We start from the raw sequence: 21,893 nt of genomic DNA, 5'->3' as shown, positions 1-21,893 counted from the left end.
GTAACTTTCATGGTTTTGTCTGTTTCTTGTTTAAGATATGGGCGACTTTTTTTCTATTTTTGGGTTTATTTATCACTAAAATTCAAACGACTGTGGTTTATCTCACATTGACTTCATTTTCATGGATCTTTGACAATGTGTGGTGTATGTGACACTTGTACTAAAACTCTATCAATGGTCTATCAGAATAAAATAATTCGTGAATAGAAAAGCAGGCGAGACGATTCAGCTTGAGCATTCTTGTTACATCTTATGTTATAAGTTATATTTGAGACATTATTGGTTAGAGCTTACAAGACTGACTGATTGTTGAGGACCAAGAAATTTGAACAACAAGAAAGAAATAAAGAAAGGTTGTATAAACTTAAACATGCTCACTACCAAAAAGAAAACATATTTACTTTCTATAATATTATCTAAAATATGTTCAGTTACTGTTAAATTCATGTGAAGGCTCGATTTGTGTTCATTTCCTATAAAAAAAAATCATGTGATAGCTCGATTCACTTTAATTTCATAGGTAGAAAATTTGTCTGTAGTTTAGATAATTCTTTTACACTAACCGTGATTTTGAAAGTGATTTAGGTCAAGGACAACAAAATGCAGTTTTTTGCAATTGAACACTCTTTGACTTGTAATGTAAAAGATGAAGAAAACCGAATTAGACTCCATATAGTAACAGACTGAAATATCTTTGGTAGAAGGGTTACTGTTTCGTGAGAATTTAACTAATATTTCTTTTTATATTTAGAATATGTATTTTAATTGGATTCTGCCATACTACCCTAAAAATTAGTCCAGCTTTTCATTCAAAATCTACTGCTGTCAAAATTATTATGCTATATATATTAAAACCACACAAAGAACAATAAGAAGCAAAGTTCTATTTTCTTGCCGTTGAATAGAAAATATCAATGTTGGTCAAAATAAGAAATGTGATTATAATTTTCAATGACACAACTATAACTCACCAAAGTTTTAGTTAGATATACGCAATTGTAGTCAATTGTACGGCCTTGATAGAGTGAGTAAAAGTCGCTATAAAAGGTTTAAACATGTGAAATATGAATATGAAACTTGGTCCAAGGTTCATGTTATAAAAATATCTTGAAACGTGTGCTTATTCTTTTAAATTACTTTGAAATTATTCCTGATAACAAACTGTCATGGTATCAGAAGGATCTTTTCTTTCTATAGGAGAAACGTGAACTATATTAAAGACTTCATTGCAATATTAATTCAAGTGCTACAAGAAAGTGTGAAAGAGCAACAGTTTTAATATAGACGACTGCATATATAATCTACATATTTAGTTCTATTAATAAAACAAGGAGATGTGGTATGCCTCCAAACTAACAACAGCATAACAAGGATACTATATATATATAACCATAATGTTCAACGTCAGCCGTCGACAAAATCGGTTCAACCCGCCACATTTATATGCACCTCTGCCCCAAGTCGGACAAAGTCATGTTATAGATATGTCTTTGTGCAGTTATACATTTAGTTTGATGAACGATATTCTGACATTGTGCTGTACATCTAGATGACATCTATTTTTTTTTTGTCGGAGCTATTCAGAACTTCTTGTATGGTGTTGACTGCTTAATATTGGAAGAACTGTATTGGTGACCTCTGTCTAATGGTTTTGTATTTGTTGCTTATGTGATTGAATTTTACTGTCTATATGACAGCTCCTTTTCCGTCTTTCACATGAATCAACAATAAAAACATCATTGCTCATAAAAAGCTGTAAAGTCTACTTGATAACTAGTGAAACTAATCGTAAGGAAAAAAACGCACTGATCTACGCCAAAAACATTGAATAACACAAATTATGACATACAACAAATAACGACAATCAAAAATGAGAAGTCGTGGCTTGAAACAGGCACATAAAGTTCATCAAAAGAATCCTCTTCAATGTATTAATGTGTTGATATGAAAGAATACATATAGCCATGGAGTTTTAAAATAAAATACTTGTTTTTATCCCAAACCAACTTATGATATTTGTTGCTGATTGATTGATTGTTGATTGCTTTATGTCCAGTGGTAAATATTTCACGAAGGTTCAGGACGAGAACAAGTTAACAATAAATACAACAGGTACTAGTAGGTCTTGTAATAATAGAGGCCCACCGGGATGATGATCGGGAGGAATTTCGACTTCCACTGGAAAATATAGGTATATTAGATAGGGACAGAAATTTTGCCATGCAACAGTAAGAGTTGTTGCAAGGGTTCTTAACGTGCAGAGATCTTGTCACTCTCTTTACACGAGGCATTGGATTTAAACTCCCCATATGCATTTTGACAGGACGTAGCTGCAAACTTGATACATCTTGCACAGCCAGACGGACGCCCCACTTTGGGAAGCTTTTTACTGCTGGTCGGAACAGGACTTATGGGGCTTATGATGTTTGTGATAGCATAACCGAGTTTTTTTTTATCAGGTCTTGAATTTGACTACAACTTTCTGTACTTAAAAATGATTGAATTTTCAGTACTGTAAAATGATTGAATTTTCAGTACTGTAAAATGACTGAAATTTTCAGTACTGAAAAATGACTAAAACTTTCAGTACTGAAAAATGACTGAAATATACAGTACTGCAAAATGACTGAAATTTTCAGTACTGAAAAATGACTGAAATTTTCAGTACTGAAAAACGACTGAAATTTTCAGTACTGAAAAACGACTGAAATTTTCAGTACTGAAAAATGACTGAAATTTTCAGTACTGTAAAATGACTGAAATTTTCAGTACTGTAAACAACTTTTTCCCAACATTACTGAAAATGATATAAAAATTAATGTACTGAATAGTGATGTTTCCTAAAAGTACTGTTTATATAGCGGCATTTAATGTACTGTTTAGTGATGTTTCCTAAAAGTACTGTTTATATGGCGGCATTTAATGTACTGATTAGTGATGTTTTCTAAAAGTACTGTTTATATAGTGGCATTTAATGTACTGATTAGTGATGTTTCCTAAAAGTACTGTTTATATAGCGGCATTTAATGTACTGTTTAGTGATGTTTCCTAAAAGTACTGTTTATATGGCGGCATTTAATGTACTGATTAGTGATGTTTTCTAAAAGTACTGTTTATATAGTGGCATTTAATGTACTGATTAGTGATGTTTCCTAAAAGTACTGTTTATATAGCGGCATTTAATGTACATGTAAATGCTAGTCAAATTGTTGGTAGTGTATGTTTTGGCATTGCACAAGCTCAACTGTTAATGACGGGTTTACCCTAATTCCTTTGGGTGTTGGGTGTGTACCGATTTATATTTTAGTCTTGGCTACATTAGTTTTTTTATTAGCTGTTAGTCATGTTAGTAGCTCTGAACTAGCCGACAGTAACTGCGAATACTATCAGATCTTTAGTATCTATTTTTGTTGTGGGATGCATAGGTACGCTGCGACGACCGGTCTGCTTTTTTGTTGTTTTTTTTTTTCTTCGTTAGAATTTTCTGCTTTGTATCGATCTGATGAGTTAGCCCTTTCCAACTGATTTGCATAGTTTGTTCTTAAGTTGTACAGTTACACCACTGCCCCAGGTTAGGGGGATGATTTGGCGCCACATTCTTTATGTGCCTGACTCAAGTCGGGAGCCTGTAGCTCAGTGGTTGTCGTTGGTTCATGCCTGTAATATTTGTTTTTCTGTAAATTGTTTTGTTATAAATTATGTTGTCAGTTTTCTCAATTAAATATTTCATACTTTTTATGTCGGGGCCTTTCAAATCCGACTATACGGTTTGGGTTTTTCTCATTGTTGAAGGCCGTACGGTTGTGTATTATTGCTTACATCCACTTCATTTGATGCTTCATACCACATCTCCTTATTTCTAATTTCAAATAAACGAAAAACAAATACGACAGACATCCATCAAGGACAACCGCTGAAAAGCAGGCTCCTCATACAAATATGACGGAGTTAAACATATTATATTTGTTCGCGCTCAACCATCCCAATCATGAACAACATATGAACCAACTATCATGACTATAATAATCAGTTGTAATTGGCTTCGTTCATCGGATTGAATCGAAACGAGTACATACCTGTCGAGGAGTCGTAAATGTTCCGTTTTCGGGGAGGGTTTTGTTTTTGCATGTATTTTTTCTTTTTTTTCCCCCTCCACTTGTAAGTATGTTCCAAACAAATTGAAAGAAATAAAACCTTTCTTACCTTCTAAATCACCAAAAGACACTAAGTACATGTTTTTGTTAGGCACAAATCGAATATCTATGACGTCACAATTTGCCCCTCTTCTCGATTCAAAATAGTATCTGATAGTATCTGATGATGTTGTTTCTTTCATTCCTCTTACTTCAACAGTATGTTTAGTCTCTGAAGCAGAGGGAATCCGTTTATTTGACTTGTCCATACTTCCACTGAAATCATTCACAAAAATTTATATTTGTTTCAGACAAACATCAAAATTGTTAAATGTTAGGTATGCTTTCGTGTAAATCTCTTCTTATCGCATTGGCTTTCAAATGTTTGGGTTTAACCGTTCCTGGTGAAAATAGATATGTTTCTCGTTCGTTTCTAGTTTTTTATATAGATTAGACCGTTGGTTTACCCGTTTGAATGGTTTTACACTAGTAATTTTTTGGGGAGCTTTATAGCTTGTTGTTCGGTGTGAGCCAAGGATCCGTGTTGAAGACCGTACCTTGACCTATAATGGTTTACTTTTATAAATTGTGACTTGGATGGAGAGTTGTCTTATTGGCACTCGTACCACATATCTTCCTATATCTATAGAAATGCACTTCGGGCGCACGAATTTAATCATATAACAAAGTGTCATTTTCATTTCAGAAATAGAAAGTGATATGGGATATAGTTTTACAAGTTAGCTAACAAGCTACTCAAACATTGACTTACATGTAACTCCTTCTATTAAATAGTTTACACTTAATTACTGGCTATGAGGACAAAAGCAAGTTTTTTTGATACCGAGACACGAACTATTGCCCGACGTGAAGCGGAAGGAAAAAGTTGCTGTCGGGTAAGACAATAAACTTACCTTTGTCCTTATAGTCAGTAAATAAGTGGTTTTTTTATACAGAAAGAAACTGATATGTAAAAAATATTTTAGGTATATATATAAATCATCCTTTTTTTCGGACGACGTAAAAATCGCAAAGCAATATTCTTTATTTACTTCATAAATAAAACTCTGCATGCATGACCCTGTGTTGCTTATCTTCCATTTTGCATGAAATTGATATAAAGCAATAACACAAGCATTATCCTTTCAAAAAAGGCTAGTCGACTCTTAGCTGATGAAAATGGAAAGTGCTCTCGCTTTGTAGATTAATTCATTTACTAGAATAGCCACGTGCATCAATCCAACAAATTTTACCACACACGTGAGGTCACACGTTATGAAGTAGTATATATATATCGTTTAACGTTGTTGTTTACGAAACTCCAGAAGATTCGGCTATTTATAGATAAAAGTTACCTGTGTACCAATATCATGAATATGATAACGGGGGCAAAACGAAAATACAAAACAACAAAAAACAAATATACAAAGTAGCTGTCATTTGATTGCAATAAAATTGAGAATGGAAACGGGGAATGTGTCAAAGGGACAACAACCCGATCAAAGAGCAGAAAACAGCCACCAATGGGTCTTTAACACAGCGCGGGCTTCAGCGAAAATGGACGTCACACTAAACTCCGAAACATATAAATGCACCCAAATTTAAAAAAAAAATACAAGACTGCATGATACGGCCATGAGACTCAATTGTAGATAGTGTGCTGCTTATCATTTTTGCCATATAGAATCTCTCTGTATTTTTTTTATAGTTTCTACAAAAAAAAAATGACATAGGTAAAAAAACAACGTTAGTCAATGACATGTATTTCTATAAGAAGTTGGTTGATTGAAGAATTCAAGTTAAATAAACTTATTTTATTATCTAATGTAACTGGGATCTTTTTTTATACAATTTTCTCTATTTTCATTATATTTTTCCAGATTATACTTTAAAATAAGGTGCTCCGCAGGGCGCAGCTATATACGACCGCAGAGGTCGAACCCTGAACAGTTGGGGCAAGTATGGACAAAACATTCAAGCGAGATACAGCTCTGAATTTGGATTGTGATCAAATTTTTGACATTACATGGGTTTTTTTTTACACAAAACAAATGTCAAGATTTTACAAATCAATTAAAGATTTCTTCTTCAAACTTTTTAAATCTAAAATTAAATAGTTGACACAGCATAGGTTTCTGACACAGAATGAATGTGGTCTAATGAACTTAAAAGTTTTGTTTTGCCTTTGAGCAATTCACTATGCTGTTGAATATTAATCCTCTCGAAGAAATTTTCTTTTTATTTATGAAATCTGAAATGAGAAAAATTTAAACCCCCCCCCCCTTTTTTTCACATCCCCGTTTCCCTTTTTCAAAAACTGATATCAATTCAAATTTCTAATGGAGTTTGCAACAATAACTACTCTTTTAAATACATCATAAAATATTAAAATGTAAAATAAAGTGCTTGTTATCACTGAATGGTAAAGATTGGTTGGTAGTAAAAGTGAATATACATTGTTTATTGTATAAAACAATAAAAAAAAAACTTCATCAGCAACATTTTATATTGGCAAATTTCCAATGAAGTTATTTACATAAAGTTATTGGCAAATAAAAATAGAAAATGACATCATAGTCATGTCTGGCAAATGTCCAACATACATTATCTAAAAACATTTTAGATAAGATAAGGAAAAAAAGCTTCATCAGCAACATTTTATATTGGCAAATTTCCAATGAAGTTATTTACATAAAGTTATTGGCAAATAAAAAAAGAAAATGACATCATAGTCATGTCTGGCAAATTTCCAACATATATTATCAACTACTATTCTATACAAAGAAAGATAACTCCAATTGAAAATTAATTGCTATTGCACAATATTGTGCAATTAGATATTTCTTGCTATTGTGCAATACTGTGCAATTGAAAAATTCTTGCTATTGCACAATACTTGATATGGAATCCTGATTTGAACCAACTTAAAAACTGGGCCCATAATCAAAAATCAAAGTACATATTTAGATAAAGCATATCAAATAAGCCCAAGAATTTGATTTTTGTTAAAATCAAACTTAGTTTAATTTTGGACCCTTTGGACCTTAATGTAGACCAATTTGAAAACTGGACCAAAAATTAAGAATCTACATACACAGTTAGATTTGGCATATCAAAGAACCCATTTATTCAATTTTTGATGAAATCAAACAAAGTTTAATTTTGGACCCCCATTTGGACCAACTTGAAAACTAGGCCAATAATTAAAAATCTAAGTACATTTTTAAATTCAGCATATCAAAGAACCCCAAGGATTCAATTTTTGTTAAAATCAAACTAAGTTTAATTTTGGACCCTTTGGACCTTAATGTAGACCAATTTGAAAACGGGACCAAAAATTAAGAATCTACATACATAGTTAGATTCGGCATATCAAAGAACCCCAATTATTCAATTTTTGATGAAATCACACAAAGTTCAATTTTGGACCCTTTGGGCCCCTTATTCCTAAACCGTTAGGACCAAAACTCCCAAAATCAAACCCAACCTTCCTTTTATGGTCATAAACCTTGTGTTTAAATTTCATTGATTTCTATTTACTTATACTAAAGTTATGGTGCAAAAAACAAAAATAATGCTTATTTGGGCCCCTTTTTGGCCCCTAATTCATAAACTGTTGTGACCTCAACTCCAAAAATCAATCCCAACCTTCCTTTTGTGGTCATAAACCTTGTGTTAAAATTTCATTGATTTCTATTTACTTATACTAAAGTTATTGTGCGAAAACCAAAAATAATGCTTATTTGGGCCCTTTTTTGGCCCTTAATTCCTAAACCAAAACTCCCAAAATCAATCCCAACCTTCCTTTTGTTGTCATAAACCTTGTGTCAAAATTTCATAGATTTCTATTCACTTAAACTAAAGTTATAGTGCGAAAACCAAAAAAATGCTTATTTGGGCCCTTTTTGGCCCCTAATTCCTAAAATGTTGGGACCAAAACTCCCAAAATCAATCCCAACCTTCCTTTTGTGGTCATAAACCTTGTGTTAAAATTTCATTGATTTCTATTCACTTTTACTAAAGTTAGAGTGCGAAAACTAAAAGTATTCGGACGACGACGACGACGACGACGACGACGCAGACGACGACGACGCCAACGTGATAGCAATATACGACCAAAAAATTAAAATTTTTGCGGTCGTATAAAAATGAGAAAAAAAAATGTTTCATTTGTCAATTTAGAGCAACAACTTTAAGCAGTCGAGTGATAATTTTGGCCTTTAAAGTAGATCTTAATTGGATGATCAACTTTGCCAATTAACCTACACTAGAAGAAAGCAGACGATACAAATTGGATCATTGGTCATTTGTGATTAAGTAATCCTGCCTTTTTTAGTGAACCAACTCATGATGATCTCATCACCGTAAAACTTTCTATTCCTCTATAATTTCATTATAGTTTTCAAGATGCTAGCTATAACCATGATAACACAAAAAAATGTTAAAATCTTATTACAGGGCAATACCTCGAATATCCGTTTGATTTTTTTTGATTTTTTTAAGAAATGGACAGAACATCAGTAAATTTTGACATTTTTAACCTTTCTAGCTAGCTCTATTAGAATGTCTCTAAATAGAAAGGATATATATCGAGATATGTAATAGACATTACTTGCATTTTCATCTATATTCTATTTTTGCTTGGCACATTGGAAAATCACTTAATTACTTTTTTTAATCCAGATATATGAACATGGTATTAGGAATGATTGGGAACAAATTTTGGTTCAAATCGACCCGGTAGTTTTATAGAAGATTACCAGTGGCGGATCTAGTTGTGTAGAGGGCGTACTGAGCATTATTTAGTTCATTGCGTCCGTTCCACGAACTATCGGATTACTCTTCTACTTGGTATTAAGAATCTGATCTGTCCAGATATAAATATAGAAATGTTGCGGGATATTTGTCCCAACTATCTGAGCAAAATTGTAATAGAAGGTAGTGACGATTTGTCTGATGATACTAATTTAGAGCTGTTTGAGTGTGTGTTTCGATATATGTTAAATCTTCAAACAGATTTTCTCGATAGCTAAATAACTTATTTGTACTTTATCTTTTAATAAAATATAATATAAGGTATCATGAAACACATTTTCCATTTGACCTGATTGTACTCAAAATCGTCTTTCCATAATCATTATTCTATATTACTGAATCATTATACATGTTTGTAAAGTCGTGTAAATGTGAGTTAGAATGAGCGAGTGATTGGATGGATGTGTAGTCAAATTACATTCGTATGTCTTGTCCTGTACATATTGTCTTTATCTTGTGTTTAACATGTTTGTAAACTTTGTTAATTGTGAATCAGATTCTGTCAGAATCTGTATATATCTATGTTGAGGAGACCCACACGTAGCCTCTGGCTGTTGGTAATCCTCTTTAAATAAATAAAGAATTAAATTATTAAATTAAAAGTTTGTCTTTTAACTTTTACGTACGCACGTGCATTTATCATCAATGAATATGATTAACAAAATATATATTTATGTTTTGATGCGGGAGGTCTTCAATTCTGTATTCTTGTGCCATTTTTAACGTATACATATATTTTTTCCCATGTTTTTACCTAACAACTTCGTATAGTAGTCCACATCCAGACCCTCTTAAACGAACAAGCATGGGGGGTGGGGGGGTAGGGGGGGTTCAAGAATGATACTGCAAACAAATATCATTTTACGACATTGTGACTAAATTATTGTCGCTTAATTTTGTTTGCAATGTTAACAGGGAACGACCAATTGTCTTCAAAAAAGAGGGGGGGGGTATGGATTTTTCCAAAAAAAACAAACTATTCGGAACCCCAATTTGATGGAGAAAAAAATATTGTGGTCATGCAAGTAGATGACGAAAAAATATTCCGAATCCAAATTTTCCCAATACCTTGTAGTGTTAAATTTTGAAGAAATGGTTGTACCCTTATTAAAATAAAAAATGCAAAAAAAAATAATCAAAATGAATTATCAGAAAATACACATTATTGTGTCTAACTAGGTCATGAACTTTAGGGAATGGTCATTATTTATCAGCTGAGGGGGTCGGTTCATATTTTTAATATAAAATTTTATGTTGGGAACCCCCCCATTATTTTATAAAACCACATAATGACCCCCCCTAAGAACATAATTTCAAAAGTTTGACCCCCCCAAAAAAAAAAAAAATTCCCAGTGGTGTTGAGGAGATGATGACCAGCTACATAGTAACTGGCTTTGAGAAGCTCTGAGTATAACAAACAGCTTTTCTTCTTGTTTTTTTCAAAAAGGAATATCTGACAAGTGCATGTAGAAAAATAGAAAAAAATGTACAGAAAATTGTATGTTCCAATTTATTAATTTATTTTACTGCAACCTATAATTCTACAAATTTTGTCAGTATACTGGTAGATAAACTTTCAATACTGACTGTTATTTTAATCCCAATCACAGTCCCTTGTATTTTGTTTTTTTTAACCTTTGAACTTAAAAATATCTAGTTATGAATGGGGGGGTTCAGGATTCACATGTACAAATGATTTAGGAAGTGCAAATAAAATAAGTAAACATTGATTAAATGGTTCTTGTCCTTTCTTGATTAAATATGTAAATGATTTATTTGAGATAAAGAAATATACAACCAAGCCAGGAACCTCTGACCTTTCTTTGTTTTGTACAGATGTATGTTTTAAGAGTTTAGTGTGTTATCAATTTTCTCTGAACAAGTACACATTTTTGTTTAGGGCCCCAGCTGAATATATTTGTTCTTTTTCCAAATCATATAGTGTATAGTTTAGTGTGTGTGAATACCATGGTGCCCATCAAGTATTTTTTTTTTATTAAGGTCTGAAATCTGGATAGGAAAGAATATCGGAGAATGGATAAAATTTACAGAAAAATGGACAAAAAAAAAAAAAAAAAAAAAAAAAAAGATCAGAGAACACTGGTGTTCAAATATGAATAAAAGGAGAAAAAGGCAAAAAATACTAAGGAATAAAAAAAAAAATACCTTAAAAATTAAAGAATACAGAAGGGATATACCTATAATATCGAGATCATCTTTTATTCTTATTCGATATCTTTGTAATAATTTCATAAAATAAGTATACCTATTACCACGTGACGGACATATAACTAACATGCATCCTTGCTTTCATCAAAATAATTATATATACACACCCATTTCATCTCAAGAATCACATCAAAATGATTCAAACACTATCATGACTGTCAGTGGCGGATCCAGGGGGGGGGGGTTCCGGGGGTGCGCACCCCCCTTTATTTTTGCCGATCAATGCATTTGTATCGGGACATATGTTTTGCACCCCCCCTTTGCCCTGGGTGCCCTGGGTTAGCACCCCCCCTTTCGAAAATTCCTGTATCCGCCCCTGCTGACTATAGAAAGTTAATTATGCATGTCCAGAAACCTTTCCAACTCACTGTTTCCTGTGGTCAAAACTAGGGAGAAACATTTCATAGAGTTGTTAATTTATTGATTGTAAATTTACACAACTGTGATAAGGAGTGATCAGATTCACTGTCCTTGAGAAATTAGCCATATCCTGCTGCATGGTGCTTTACAGTTTACACTATCAAAGATTTAATAAACAGACATTATTTCACAGATTGCACACTCATTTCAATTTTGTCAACAATTTATCTGTACAAGTCAGACATAAAAACCTTTATTGTGTGACCCCCCCTAGTAAAAATATTTTTTGATGGTAACCCCCCCCCCCCCCCCCCAATGATATGATATTTTTGGCAATGACCCCCCCTAAAATGCACCGACCCCCTCAGCTGATAAATAATGACTGTTCCCTTAATCATTAAAGGACAGTTTGTAAATAATTGTGAAAATAACAGTAGTTCGACAATTTGTTTGCATGTATACAAAACCTGGGATCATGGTCAATCGAGTGATGATTTTTATATAACATAAAATGAAGATAAATCGAGCTGAAAGTGGGCCTACCTCACCCTTGTCACGTCATATAACAAAAATGTGTTCTATTAATGAACTTAGCATTTCTAGAGTTCTATCGTAAATATTTTTTACGAATGTAGTGAAACTGTTTTACCTTGATACTTCAGAGTCGACACCTAGATGAAATGAAATCCAAACAATTGTCAATTTCTTCCATAAATCCCAAATTTACTTTCACTTTTGATATTGATTACCTGGTATCTATTTTTAGACTTTTCTACGTGTGATGGATTTTCTTGTGTTTACTTTAATATTATGACTACACCATAAATGTTAAATGAGAATATATTTATATATATATATATATCATAATGTTTTTGGTTATTTGCTTTAATCTTCACAGTTTACTATTAACCCGATTAAGGGTCTAGACCATAATAGGTACTTGGGGACGGGATTTTTTTTTTTTTTTTTGTTCTCCCCTTTTTTCCAAATCCGTTATTTTTATGTTTTCAATTATATTCGATGTTCTGTATTATACGAACATACATAAATATACTACAAATACTTTGTATAAATTTGCTATTTACTATTAATTCCCAAGTTTACTATACTCACGGGATATAGCCAGGGATAACTGAGTAATCATGGTAATGGAGAGAAACAAAAACAAACATTTAAAAGGATATAAAAAAACGTCATATTATTTAAGAGAATAAAGCACAATGAAGTGGTTAAGTATAAAGAATAGAAAATACTTAATGATAAAAGTAACGAACAGAGAAAAATGGCTAGAATATTAGAGAATACAGAAAAAACAGTCCAGTCAGTCATTCGTATTTCATATTTTATTGCAGTCCAAATAATTTTATAAAGTCTTGAAAGGCTATTTTATATTTTTGCTTTAACGCCTTCCTGCGACTGAAAAAAGGGGGGTCCAAACTCCAAAGTGCATGTGTTCATTTATTGAATAAAATGACACTTGACCAAGTCAACCTTTCCCATTTATTTTGGTTTTCTTTTTTGAATTGCGATGTTTAACAATTTGTCATTTCGCTTTTTATATCTTACAATACGCGGTATTGTTTTGCTCATTGTTGAAGACTCGGTATATATATATACGGTCCTCAATAGTAGTTTATCTATGCCTTATTTTGTCTCTGGCTGAAGTTATAAACATTTTCATACCTTAAATTAAAAAAAATAGAAACAAACAACTCTTTATTAATAAGCAATTGTAATCTATACACTTAAGGGTGCCTTCTGATGTTTCAGTCTCGTTGAGTTCTCGTTCGGGAATTATGTCCAAAACTTGTGATACAAGTGGAAAATATCAATGAATTTTAAAAATATTATAAATCAAACTAAACTCTGTTTGTTTTTTCAATCATTTATGACAAAGAAGTTGAAATAATATGCTTTTTATTCAAAAAGAAAATGAAAAAATCCCAAAATGATTTAAAAGAGAGGCGAGAGATACCAATTGAGATATTCAAACTGTCAAAACCATTGCAAAAAGACAACTAACAGTATACAAAACACAGCATAGAAAACTAAAGACTGAGCAGTACGAACCCTACCAAAGATCGGGGGTAATCACAAGTGTTCTTGAAGGAGAAGTGGATCTTGCTCCACACGTTTCATTCGTAAAATTCTATCTTTATTGATATGAGATTAGTCTATGGACATTCATATTTATTGACAGGGGTGCAACATCACAATAACCATGAATTTAGAATACGAACTAAAGATCGCTCGATTGATAAAGGCCTTGGTGTCATTCATAAGTGTTTCTCGTTTCTCGTTTATTATATAGATTAGACCGTTGGTTCTCCTCTTTGTATTGTTTTACATTATAAAGTCTTAATTTAGTCATTTTGGGGCCCTTTATAGTTTGCTGTTCGGTGTGAGCTAATGCTCCGTGTTAAAGGCTGTACTGTGACCTATATATATATAATTCTAACTTTTATGTTAAACAGAATAAGCATTAAACATTGTGAGTATACATTGTGACCTGGATGGAGAGTTGTCTCATCGGCACTCATATCACACCTTCTTATTTATTTTACAACACATCAGCACTTAGGTTGGTCTGGATCGGGGTTAATTCTGTATTCTGTAATATTTTGAGGAATTTTTCTTCATCTTCAAAAATAATGCTTATTCTGTTAAATTCTCATGACAATCAATTTATTTCTATATTTATTTGTTATAACAATTTTTTTATTCTTTACATGCGTGGTTCATTACTACGATCACTATTTTATTACCATAAATACTTAATTCTTTCATTTTCACAGTTATTCTGTATTCTTTTGCACCCTAGTATTCTTTATTCTTATAGTCTCTTTTTTAATGTTTATCTGTCACTAATTCATTCATCTACTATTCTCTATTCTGTAAAGCGGAGCCTTACCTTTACAAATCGAACAGGGTATATTTCGTAATGTGCCACTTGACCAACACTTTTGTAAAATGTGCAAGTCTCAATCCATAGAGGACAAATCCCATCTTTTGCTGTTTTGTAAACGCTTTGAACAATCAAGAACATCACTATTCAATGACATTCGAGACAAGTACAACATAGATTTAATTGGGCACAGGACGTTTGCGCTTTTTTACCTGTAAAACGATAGGACATTTACGCTTCAAATACTATGGACATTTGCGCTGTTAATTTTGATTCACCTGTATTAAATTGACCGGACATTTGCGTTTTTTACCTATAGTCAACTACCTGTAATCTTAATGAGAAGTAATCATTACGTAAATACATTTAACTTACATTTGTCATTAGTTAGTTCACATTTACACAGTGAACATGGATTTTAAAGTTATAGTGACTAGTAAAGAAAAAAAATGTATATGTCTTGATGGATTTTTGAAGGTTGTCCTGTACAGACCTCAAAATTCGAAAATTTTCTTCAAGTCAACGACAGAGAAAATGGAATAATCATTTTATTAGTAACCAAAAACTTAAGGACACTCTTAAGGAGTCAACAGAGGACCTTAATACTGCATTACAGTCATCAAGAAATGAAACCCATGTTTTGATGGACAAACTGGACAAAAAGGATGAGGAGATTGAAAAATTCAGTACAAGCAACAGAAGTTTAAGCGACAAGTTGGATAATCTTTTTGAACATAATCTTAACCTCAAATCACAACTACTTACATTACTTGATCCACAACAGACAACTCAAGTAAAAACACAGGACATATTTACCTTACAGAAGGCAGATACCTCATACCTTGAACGAGAATATGTCCCAAAAGTTCTTCTGATTGGTACCTCAAACACTAAAGGAATAAAAGAAGATAAAGTAACTAATGCAGTCAAAATACACAAATCACAGGATCTACAACGTACGTCACGAGTCACGTGATATTTGTAAGTTTCAAGCCGCCATTTTTGCAATTTCGAAGTGAACAAAGGTAAGAAATCTATGATTAATTTGCCATGAAAGCATGTATAGGTAAAAATATATTGACGAGCACATAGCAGGGGTCAATTCTGATATGGTTTAGCATTACTTTTTCATGTTAAACGTCCTTACTTTACAAACACTCTCAAAAACCGTGAGCGGATCATGTACCGTCTGCAAAGTGTAAACACAACATTGATATTTGCAGAATGTTCTTTCTTTTGTACGTTGTAGAAAGATAAATGATAACATAGAGTAACACGAGGCGAGAATATAGCGTCTTCGATAATATTTCATGGCATTTATTAACTTGTTGAAAAGCGAACGTAAAAAATCACCGGCCTCCGGTTCCTCTCTATCTGTCTCTGTATTTGTATGTGTAGAATCAGTTTTGACATTCAACCGATTTAAACAAATATAATAGTTTGCAAGACGAGAGGTTTCAATCCTTAATGCTGCAAGTAAACGAAATATTTGGATATGTACAACCATGCATCTGATATTTATTTTTTTTAAAGATATAAATGTGCAAAAGGCTAGCATAGCATCTCATGAATAAAAACAAGATGATTTAGACAAGTAACCAAATACACATTTAACTGAAATAGCGATTAGACAGCTATTTTTTTTTTAAATAAAATATGCTAACGGTCACATCTTTTGAATAAAATATGCTAACGGTCACATCTCTGAATGAAATATGCTAACGGTCACATCTTTGAAAAGAATATGCTAACGGTCACATTGTTGTAAAGTTATATCGACCAAATTTAAATGTATGATGACTCTAAAGCAAGTTAAGACAATACCCGGCCAATATATCTAATCATAATTTACATTATCAATCTTTCAGATGTGTAAAGGATGAGCAGAAAAAAATCCCGATTGGAGAAACAAAGGTCAAGAAGACGACGACGAAAATTGACAGACAAAAAGAAAGGCATCGAAAAAAGCCATATAATTGTGAAAAGCACCGACACAGTGGAAAAAGAGAGAGAAATCGGATCTACACCAAAAATCAAATCTTTACATCCATCATCGCGATCAACTCCAACCAGGTCACCATTTTGTAAAAAATTAAAATTTTCCACACCATCCCCAAATATTCCATTAGATGATGAATTCTGGGCAAATGATTGTGATACATCCAATAATGAATTAGGGAGCTATCTTACAGAAGACTTAGATGTAAACGAAGATACTGAAAATGATACAATTGAACCGGAATCTGACAGTTTATGTGAAAGCAATGACGACCATTTAGTAAGATCAATAATTGATCTAACTCCAAAAGTTGTTGAAGAACTTCGTAAAGGAGGACTTGAAGATACTTTGCTGCAATTCTTTCAATTAATCAGCAATAAAAAATTTCCACTTGACAACATTGCCTTTTTGCTGTTGACTGAAGTTGTAAGATGGTTTAATTTAGAAAACACATCTGGGATGAGATACCTAAAACAGACAAAACAGTTTTGGAAGCTTGGCATGCGCCTTTTTGGAGGGAAATTTGTTCGCTTTATGAGTGGGTACAAGAACACTACAGACGTGTTATACGGTGAATCACCACCAGGATATTGTGATCCATCCAACTCTGACATCAATTTTGCCGTTCCATCCATTGATGTTCTACGTGAATATACACATTACAATGATTGCTCTGGGAAAAGACTACCTGGCATCTTTATCGACGTTATGCAGAAAGTATCCCTATCAATGAAAGACCAGAGTTTGTGCATTTCGTTTGACGGGAAAAAAATCAAACAAGGCTTGACCACTGATGCAGGAGATGTTGACTTACTCGGTTTTGAAGATGGATCAACATTGCAACAGCGAAAAGACGACTTGTGTCAATTAGTTAATGCTCTTGAAACTAACATCAACATCCTAAAGAGATTTGAAGATGAAGCATCGATGAAGTGCATACCAGTGGATATAAAGAGTGATGTCATTAAGGAACTTCGAGTTTTTTTAGAAGTTTTATCTACAACTGCTGATATAATTAGGAAAATCAAAGTTAAAAAAGAGTATGCCAAGTCAAAATTCATTGATCGTGGTGGATCGGAATGGCGCAGCGGTAAATTCGTTTACGTAATAAGCGCCATTAATGCTTATTTGTATGACATAGATCGTTATTTGTATGTACATTTTGAGTTGATAAATGAAATCTGCTGTCATCTAGCACATCTGAATACCACTGAGAATCTTTTTATTTCCGGAAGAAACATAGCCATAGACCAACAAATGAATTGCAACTTGCTGACTGACAACAAAGACACAAATAATGATACCAGAAAGATAAAACAGAGAAGTGAAGAATGGTTCAGTATAAGAAAACAGGCAAAAGTAACAGGAAGTACATTGTATAAAGCCATAGGGCTAGAGAATTTGAGCAGCATGAGGGATCATTTTGACAATGTGATATGCAATTTGAAAGAGGCACCGAGAAATCAATTTACAATTGCGGCAATGCAGCATGGCACAGATAACGAAATAAATGCAATGTCAACACTTGTAGGTAAAATCCTGCCGTCCCTATTTCCGGATATGGAATTCTATGAAGAAGGTTGCTTGAAACTTTTTGATGGGTTTATGGTTGTCTCTCCAGATGGAACAATTGGAAAATCACCTGATTTAAAAGGAAGGGTAGGAATAGAGTTTAAATGTCCAGTCAGAGAAGTCCATCGTTGCATACCAGACAGATACTACCTACAATGCCTTGCGACAATGTATGCAATCGATGCTGAAACCTTACTCTTCGTAAGCTGGACTCAGAATGTCACAACGGTCTTTGAAGTAAACCGCAATGATGTCGTGTTTTTCAAAGCTTTAGCTGTAGCTGAGAAGTTATATGGTACCATAAAACCAAAGAGACCAACCAGACTACCAGAAGAACTACCAAATTTAAGGACAGATATAAAGGAAGGAGTAGCAGGATGTTCATTTCTAGGCGAATTTCAGTCAACAGTAGTAATTGATCAAAATAACCTTACGCAAAGTATTCCATGTGACACCAACTCAACAGTTACGGAAACAAATCCAAAATCTCTTAATATTCTGCACAAACGAATCCTTGATATAGTGAAAGAATCATACGAGTTGAGGCGAGAAAAAGCATCTGAGGCTGTTGTTTTCTTATTATTTGATTTAAATAGGAACTGGTCTAAGAATCAATTGAAATGGGCGCCTATATGCTGGTTTCCAAAAGGATACAGTCTTACATCAAAGGTTATGAGAAGCATAGCAGAGAGGGTCTTGGATGAATGTAAAGAACAGGGACTGCATGTTCCATCAATTGCTTTTGATGGCCAGTGGCACACCATTGCCTTCAGAAGTGTTGCAGATGAGCCCTTGACAAGACTACAACTTCACAGAGATGTATGGAAATCTTCAGAGAAAACTTCTAAAGCAGATATTATAAAAGAATTTAGCGGACTAAATAAATCTCCTACTTGGAGGAAAGAAAATGGGATAGTTGCAACAAATAGTAAAGAGAGGCTACCATCTACGTCCTCAGGATTTGACAGTGAAAAACTCGTAGTGAAGAAAACTAGTAAGCCTAATGCAGAGGAAGGATCAGCAGAGACAGTATCGCTGGAAGAAGTCATACCAGAAAGTGTACTTTCTACTGATCCGTTTAACGAATCATCTGACGAGGACAGTAGACCTGGAAGCATGAATGATGTTTTAAAACATGTTACTCTGGATGACGAGGCAGTTGCAGAAATTGCAACCTGTCCTATTGACAATGAGGCATGGACTAACGAATTACACTATATATCAGACGAAACGTTAGCACAACCAGAGGAAATTGTTACTAGTGAAATAGGTTTAGGCAATCCAGTCGAACTTGGGCAAACAGTTGCGCTTGTGGATCTGGAGTTAAATACTCTTTTAAAAATGTTACAGGCAGATTCGCATACCAATGTGAAAGGACTTTGGGACGACAGAGACATTAACTTTTTGAAAGATAATTTGTCCTCAAGTGGAAAAATGAAACTCTTGCGAGATGTAGACCTTAAAGTGTTGATCCGATTTATAAATAGACATATTAAATCTAAAGCTATTGTAATAAATTTGAAACTCAAAGAATCGGATAAGAAACAAGTAAAATTCGAGAATTTATGCACAATATTTGGGTATGATTCAAGAAGTGTACAATGGAAAACTACTGGCAGAAGAAACCAGACAAAGATTGTCCAGAAACTTGCAGAAATATGTATAAAGGTATTGCAGACAAAAGTCCCTAAAAGAGTTTTGAATATTGCTCACTCCGAATACCACTGGATTGATGAACTTGCAAAATGGGAAAAAACATCCACGATTTCTAATAATGTAAAATGTCACGAAATTGAACCCGACTACTGGTTTTACCAACCAGATTATAGCAATTCTCGACAACAGATTGAAGTAAAATGCATCGATTCAACTCATCTATTGACAAGAGCTAGACGTAAATGCTGCAAAGGGGGTCTTGACAATATTTCAAACGGTCCTTGGCTTAAAGTAGCAAAAGGTAGAAAAACACTTTTGTCAACAGTAATGATTGAAGATATAATTGACCCAATGTCCGTCAGTATGGCGATTACTAACTTCAGTGAAGCTGTTGAAAACACAATGCTAGAAAATGGAGATGTCGACGCGGCATTACTTTGCCATGACATACGAAGGTGGTGGAATGCAGAGGACGACCCTGGAATATCTGCTCTTGACAGAATGAAAATGAGAACACCATTAAGGACACGTCTTCTTCGTCATATAAACTGGAATACATTTCCAACACCGACAATGTATATTAAAGGATGGCCTATTCAGCTGTGGGAGGCTATTGTTGCTAATATAGACGCAAAGGCACTATTGTATGCAATTTGCAAAGGCGGTACCTACAACGTCAGATCATTTAGCAGCATGATGGGAGAAACCTTCTTTTCTGAACTATCTAACCAAGATAAAAGGGGCCAAGGAACAGTTACTACAACAGAATTCTCACAATTCATCGAGAGCAGCATAGATCAAATGCAAACCAGATTAGATCCTGAGCGGTAAGTGCAGCCTATTAATTTCTTCTGTGTTAATCTGAAACCGTGTAGATATCAAATTTTGAATGTTGATTTTTACATGGAAAATTTGTCCCAGTCCACCTTCGTGATAGCTTGTCAGATTTTGTCTTTATGATGTATTTTACGTAATTCCAATATAGAAAAAAGGCTCTTATATTCTCTAAACTAAAATTTTCATGAGCGTTTTCAAAAACGACAATGACTAAAAAGTTGCTATCTAGTTTATATCATATACGTCTTAATTAAACCACAATTATATGATTAATCGAGGGCCAAGTTGCAATAAACATAGTTTTCGTCCTTTATTCTGGAAATGTGATCTTCACATACAAATACAAAAACAGTGAACAACAAAATCGTATTGAATTGTGTCTTACTGTTGGAATAGTGTCTTCTTACTGTTGATAATACAATACAGTATTTTGTACTACTAATCCATGTCAAACATTATTTTACAATTTTCCTTTTCCTACAGGTGTTTTGCTTATAGAACTTCGGTCTCCACTGTGTACAACCCTGTCGAGAAATGGTCAAGTAACTCAATTCCAGAAATGGTTTACTGTGGAAACAGCATTTCTTCTGACCTTAATATGATAACCTCTATTATTCCAAAGTAAGTTTTCTTGAGTTTATAGATAAAATCGGAGAAATACAACCGCTCTTGATGTTTTTTTAAATACACATTGATACATGGCGGTATTCATACATCTCTCAGTATAATCGGAGACCATATAGATATAAATCGTCCATATGTACAAGGCTTCCGATTTCAATACAAGTTTTTTTATAACATGCTGTCCTATCCACTTCCGGTCAGAACTGAGATGTTATTTGTCCAGATAAATGAATACAAAATAATGAATGAAAAAACTAATTTGTAACATATATTAGCTTACTCATATCAGAAAGTGACAACAAGAATCGATTAGGAATTCTGAAATACGTAAATTTATTATTTTTTACATTTCAGGAACCATTTTTTCGATGAAAAAGCAAGAACAAGAGTGAAGGGAAAAAAGAAGGAAGGAGAAATTGATAGGGACAGAAATGCAATACTAAAAGGAACACTGGGCGTCCGGTGGGAAACGGCTAGAAGGAACGAGGGGAAAATGCTTATGACCAAAAAAATTGGAATAGAGTAAATTAAGCTGAATGAAGCAAACAACATGATTGAACCTTAGAAAATTAATCATTCAAGTGTTCTAGTGTTTACCATGATTTTCCTTTGTATATACATATAGTATTTTAAATTATGTAAGGATTACTTCCTCGATGAATACCTCTTTTGACATTTTACCTTTAAGTTAGCTACTTATGTATATGTATTTAAATATTAAATTACTCAGTTTTCATGCCATAAAAAAACCATGTGAACACAA

At 33.4% G+C, this 21,893-nt stretch overlaps 2 protein-coding genes across 2 annotated transcripts in view; one reads left to right on the top strand and one right to left on the bottom strand.

Moving 5' to 3' along the window:
• Positions 1–12,301, bottom strand: part of LOC139481954 (protein mono-ADP-ribosyltransferase PARP14-like) — a 49,510-nt gene extending 37,209 nt beyond the window's left edge. Inside the window, exons 1-2 of the mRNA XM_071265529.1 lie at positions 12,187–12,301; positions 4,204–4,409 (exon numbers count right to left, since the gene is read on the bottom strand). Coding sequence (XP_071121630.1) covers positions 4,204–4,402 — 199 coding nt within the window. The 5' untranslated portion in view covers positions 4,403–4,409; positions 12,187–12,301. The remainder of the gene's footprint in view (positions 1–4,203; positions 4,410–12,186) is intronic.
• Positions 12,302–16,127: 3,826 nt separating this feature from the next.
• Positions 16,128–21,893, top strand: LOC139481943 (uncharacterized). The gene is made up of 3 exons (XM_071265522.1): positions 16,128–20,496; positions 20,990–21,127; positions 21,485–21,893. Exons 1-3 carry the CDS (start codon positions 16,322–16,324, stop codon positions 21,654–21,656), a joined length of 4,485 nt encoding a protein of 1,494 aa, XP_071121623.1. The 5' UTR covers positions 16,128–16,321; the 3' UTR covers positions 21,657–21,893.

This window comes from Mytilus edulis, chromosome 7 (assembly GCF_963676685.1).
Source record: "Mytilus edulis chromosome 7, xbMytEdul2.2, whole genome shotgun sequence".
Taxonomy (NCBI): domain Eukaryota; kingdom Metazoa; phylum Mollusca; class Bivalvia; order Mytilida; family Mytilidae; genus Mytilus; species Mytilus edulis.
The sequence above is the reverse complement of the archived record's forward strand: the minus strand, read 5'-3'. Positions and strand labels throughout refer to the sequence as shown.

Bases quoted from the DNA above. Each gene is read 5' to 3' on its own strand.
- LOC139481943 (XM_071265522.1), top strand. From the start codon at position 16,322: ATGAGCAGAAAAAAATCCCGATTGGAGAAACAAAGGTCAAGAAGACGA. The intron at 20,497-20,989 runs GTAAGTGCAGCC...CTTTTCCTACAG, and splicing joins ACCAGATTAGATCCTGAGCG to GTGTTTTGCTTATAGAACTT. The intron at 21,128-21,484 runs GTAAGTTTTCTT...TTTACATTTCAG, and splicing joins ATAACCTCTATTATTCCAAA to GAACCATTTTTTCGATGAAA.